At 35.6% G+C, this 4823-nt stretch overlaps 1 protein-coding gene and 1 long non-coding RNA gene across 2 annotated transcripts; both read left to right on the top strand.

Annotated features, from left to right (window-relative positions):
* The first annotated feature begins 440 nt into the window (after positions 1 to 440).
* On the top strand, positions 441 to 1307 carry LOC128183039 (uncharacterized). Its single transcript, XR_008243522.1, has 3 exons — positions 441 to 573; positions 796 to 927; positions 1075 to 1307. It is a non-coding gene; the product is annotated as an uncharacterized LOC128183039 (long non-coding RNA).
* Positions 1308 to 1344: 37 nt separating this feature from the next.
* LOC128183763 (uncharacterized) lies at positions 1345 to 4354 on the top strand. Its single transcript, XM_052852919.1, has 5 exons — positions 1345 to 3613; positions 3733 to 3805; positions 3954 to 4020; positions 4156 to 4245; positions 4346 to 4354. Exons 1-5 carry the CDS (start codon positions 1990 to 1992, stop codon positions 4352 to 4354), a joined length of 1863 nt encoding a protein of 620 aa, XP_052708879.1. The 5' UTR covers positions 1345 to 1989.
* Positions 4355 to 4823: the final 469 nt, after the last annotated feature.

Genomic DNA, 4823 nt, shown 5'->3' with positions numbered 1-4823 from the left:
AAATTTACAGAGTTTTTAGAAATAAAAATATGTATGTGTACATACAACTATTTTTTAAAAATAATTGTTAATTCAGCCAGAGTAAATCTTTTTTGTTTGGAAATTATTTTGACACGTCAAATGTAATTTCCAAATTCATGAAGGAGTTTAATTGAATGTTATTTTTTATGCATAAAATTTTGATTTTTTTTTTAAATTGAAATGTTTTGAATCATGAGAAGTAAACATTTGGATACAAAGTATAAAAAATAAAAAAAATTGACAACTTTTTTATGCTGGAAATTATGTTTGACATTTAACACAATATACTTCATTGCAACTAAATCGTTTTGGAAAATTTTTAAATATATATATATATATATATATATATATATATATATATATATATATATATATATATATATATTTATTTATATATATATATATATAGATAGAACAATTAGTGACTGAACAGTAATAAAATTGGTTTATTTTATAGTCTCATTGCCTCCGAAAGCGCAAAGCAAAAGAACCGATCATATCACCATCAACAAGTCGACTGACTGCACTCACTGCAGCTGAGAGAGCTAAAAGGTATTTTCAAAGAATTGCTTAGACTTTAACATTTAATTGATTGATAATTTACAATGTAATATGTGTGATAATGATAATTTGGATAATCTACATCTCTAATCTCTTTAAGAATTAAGATGGTAATTATAATTTATCTCTAAATTTTGACTATTATATTTCATTTGAATTTATTAAATCTACATTACCGGTACATAAATTATAAATCTAAAATAAAATCATTAGGTATCGAGATCAGAAAAAAAATGATCCATACTTCAAAGAAAAAGAAAAACTTAGAAAAAAAATTGCTTGGGCCCAGAGGACGGACGAGCAAAAGGAAAGAAATAGAAAACAGAATAGAGAGAATCAGCAAAGGTAAATTTTAAAAAAGCCAACTTAATGGTAAATTATTCTGTAAATTCAGCGTTTTGACTGCATCTACAACTGGTGTAGGATTAAATATTGATTTTTTAGTATTTAAATGGTTTATAATGGTATTTTGGGTTATTTTGAAAATTGTAGATACCGTGAACGAAAGAGGGAGAAGGGGATTGAATCGAAACAGAAATGTTCTAAGGTACTGACAAGAAATGAAAGAGAAAAGCAAAGACAGTATTGGAGAGTTAAACAAAAAGAATCACGGGAAAGAAGGCATCCACAAAAAATTAGAAGAAAGAAAGAAAAAGACAGAGAGAGGCAAAGGAAAAAAAGATTTAACATCAAACTTAAAGCCATGGAGAAAAAAATTGAGAAGACTACCCCAAATACATGTAAAATCCAAATTAAACAAGCAATTATCAACAGCATTAAAGATAATGCAAAAGCGAGAAAAATAGCTGCTAAAAAACTTGCCTCTTTGAAAAAAATGCGCTTAAACAAATATGCAACAACATTTCTAGGAATAAGCCAGTCGTACATGAGCAAACTCTCAAGACACTCGCAGGAAGATAGCCCCAAAAGAAAAACAAGAAAAGACAAAACCTCAGCTGAGACTACAGGAACCATAGTTAACTTCTTTAGACAAGGAGATATTTCAACAAACCTACCAGATTCAAAAAGAATTAAATCCAATCTTGAGGAAAGAAGGGTGCTCAACAAGACTTTGAAAGAAACCTATAGAGAATATAGAGAAAGTAACTTAGATGTGGTAGGTTTTTCCACATTTGCCCGGTTGAAACCCTGCAATGTAGAGACCACTTGTAAGAGAAAATGGAATCCATGTTTGTGCGAGATGTGTACTAATGTTGACCTGAAAATCTATGCCTTATCACAGCTGGCAGCAAAATTTAAAAGTAATGTAAAAATTGACAGCAAATATGAAGCAGTAGAAAAGACCCTGTGTGAAAGGGGCAATGAGAAGTGGCACAAAAAAATTGCATCCAGAGGGAATGTGTTGCTTGTGGTACTGATGGTGTTGTATCTTTCTTTACTCCACTCATGCGAGAAACATCAAACCAAAAAATTAAATACATTAAGTGGGAACGAATGACCAAAGAAAAGAATGGAAAACAAGTAACACAGATCATGCCAAAAACTTACGAAAAAAGTGCCACTGAGGTTGTTTTGGATCTTGCTAAAGAGCTGGACAAACTAGCAGCCCATTTATTTGTTGCTGCTTGGCAACAAAATCAGTTCTCGCATCTTCTAAAGAGTGTGCCTTCCCACTGGGTCATTCTTAACATGGACTTCTCCGAGAATTATTCATGTGTGAACCAAAACGAGGTCCAGAGTGCCCACTGGGGCCATAACAATATAACGATACACCCAGCTGTATCTTATTACAGATGTCCAAATGAAAACTGTAACGACACAATACAGGAGTCTCTGATATTTGTGTCAGACGATCTAGTACATGATGCGCATGCAGTAGCAACATTTGTTGCTAAAGCAAATGAACATTTGCAGAACAAAAGAGGATTGATAATTGAAAAACAAATTCAGTTTACTGATGGATGTTCTGCGCAGTATAAATCCAAAACTCCCTTTACAGATATTTCATACAGCAAAGAGGACTATGGGTTTGTGGTTGAAAGACACTTCTACGGTTCACGCCATGGGAAAGGGCCCTCGGATGGTGCCGGAGCAGTTGTAAAGTCAGGAGCAAGAAGAGCAGTAATGGGCATGAATGTTGTTATTAACAATGCAGAGGATCTTTATAACTTTGGGAAGGAAAAGCTTGAAAGCACAGAAGAGAAAACTGACCATTTACATCACAAAAGGACTTTCTTCCTCATTGAAAATATCGACAGAAACCGCCCAGACAGAAGCAAAACAAAGACTGTTCCTGGAACTCGAAAATTGCAATGTATTAAGTCGACAGAAGAAAAGTATTCTCTCCTGACAAGAAACCTGTCTTGTTTTTGTCAAGTATGTGTAGATAACACAGCAGATGAAATTCAGTGTGAAAATTCTGAACTTGTGGATCAGTGGACTTCTCAGGAATTACACCATACTGCTGTGGGAAATGATGTTCGTCAAACCAGAGGGAGGGGTAGAAATGCAGGAACAAGAGGAGCAAGGGCTAGAAGGGGTGATAGAGGTTTAAGAAATAGAGGAGGAGGAAGGACAAGAGAGGAAGATAGAGATCTAAGAATTGGAGAAGGAGGAAGAGGAGTAAGGACTAGAGGAGAAGAAAGAGGAGCAAGGACAAGAGGGGAAGGTAGAGATATAAGAATTGGAGAAGGAGGAAGAGGAGTAAGGACTAGAGGAGAAGAAAGAGGAGCAAGGACAAGAGGGGAAGATAGAGATCTAAGAATTGGAGAAGGAGGAAGAGGAGTAAGGACTAGAGGAGCAAGGACAAGAGGGGAAGATAGAGATCTAAGAATTGGAGAAGGAGGAAGAGGAGTAAGGACTAGAGGAGAAGAAAGAGGAGCAGGGACAAGAGGGGAAGGAAGAGATGTAAGAATTGGAGAAGGAAGAGGAATAAGGACTAGAGGAGGAAGAGGAGTAAGGACTAGAGGAGTAGAGAGAGGAGTAAGGACTAGAGGAGGAAAAAGTAGAGGAGTGAGAACTAGATCAGAGACAAGATACAGTTCAGAAAGTGAAGAGTCCTTTGTAGAAGGTGAGTTAATATGTTAATTGTTAACATATATATATGTGTGTGTGTGTTTTAAAAACAAATGCAAACATAGAGCTTAACTGAGAATTGTCTTTAATAATTGCATTCTATATTTATTATAGATTCTGAGGTTTCCGATCATTATTCCATGCAGTCAAGTCCTTTCAGCGAAAGTGCGTCTGTGCAACAAGACAGGTATTGTTAAATTTTTTAGCAGCCTCTGACTTTTTTCTGACCTTATATTAATATTTTTTGAATATTTCTCAGCTCTTGCTTGACAATAATATATATATATATATATTTATATATACATGTTGACTATAATTTTTTTTCTGTTTTATAGTGATGAGAGTGATGATATTTTACCGAACATCTCGGGACTCTCTGCCATAATTGCTTCTCTTGACAAGGTACACAGAAGTGTGTTGAATAACTAATTAAATATTGCAAATTTATATTAAGACCAATAGTTCCATTTATGCCAAATCAGGCAAACCATAGATTTATATTTTGTGATGACATAAAACCTTTTGTTTTGTTTTCAGGATGATGGCTCTTTATCCCCTGTCTTCTTCCATGAAATTGTGGTAGAGGAACCTGTCCTCCCTTTCATAGAGGAACCTGTCCTCTTTTTGGTAGAAAAACCAACATGTCATATGGAAGAGGAACCTGTATTCCCTTTGGTAGAAAAACCAACATGTCATATGGTAGAGGAACCTGTCCTCCCTTTGGTAGAAAAACTAACACGTCATATGGTAGAGGAACCTGTATTCCCTTTGGTAGAAAAACCAACATGTCATATGGTAGAGGAACCTGTCCTCCCTTTGGTAGAAAAACCAACATGTCATATGGTAGAGGAACCTGTATTCCCTTTGGTAGAAAAACCAACACGTCATATGGTAGAGGAACCTGTATTCCCTTTGGTAGAAAAACTAACACGTCATATGGTAGAGGAACCTGTCCTCCCTTTGGTAGAAAAACCAACACGTCATATGGTAGAGGAACCTGTCCTCCCTTTGGTAGAAAAACCAACACGTCATATGGTAGAGGAACCTGTCCTCCCTTTGGTAGAAAAACCAACATGTCATATGGTAGAGGAACCTGTCCTCCCTTTGGTAGAAAAACCAACACGTCATATGGTAGAGGAACCTGTCCTCCCTTTGGTAGAAAAACCAACACGTCATATGGTAGAGGAACCTGTCCTCCCTTTGGT

Source organism: Crassostrea angulata, chromosome 5, assembly GCF_025612915.1.
Source record: "Crassostrea angulata isolate pt1a10 chromosome 5, ASM2561291v2, whole genome shotgun sequence".
Lineage (NCBI taxonomy): Eukaryota > Metazoa > Mollusca > Bivalvia > Ostreida > Ostreidae > Magallana > Magallana angulata.
The sequence above is the reverse complement of the archived record's forward strand: the minus strand, read 5'-3'. Positions and strand labels throughout refer to the sequence as shown.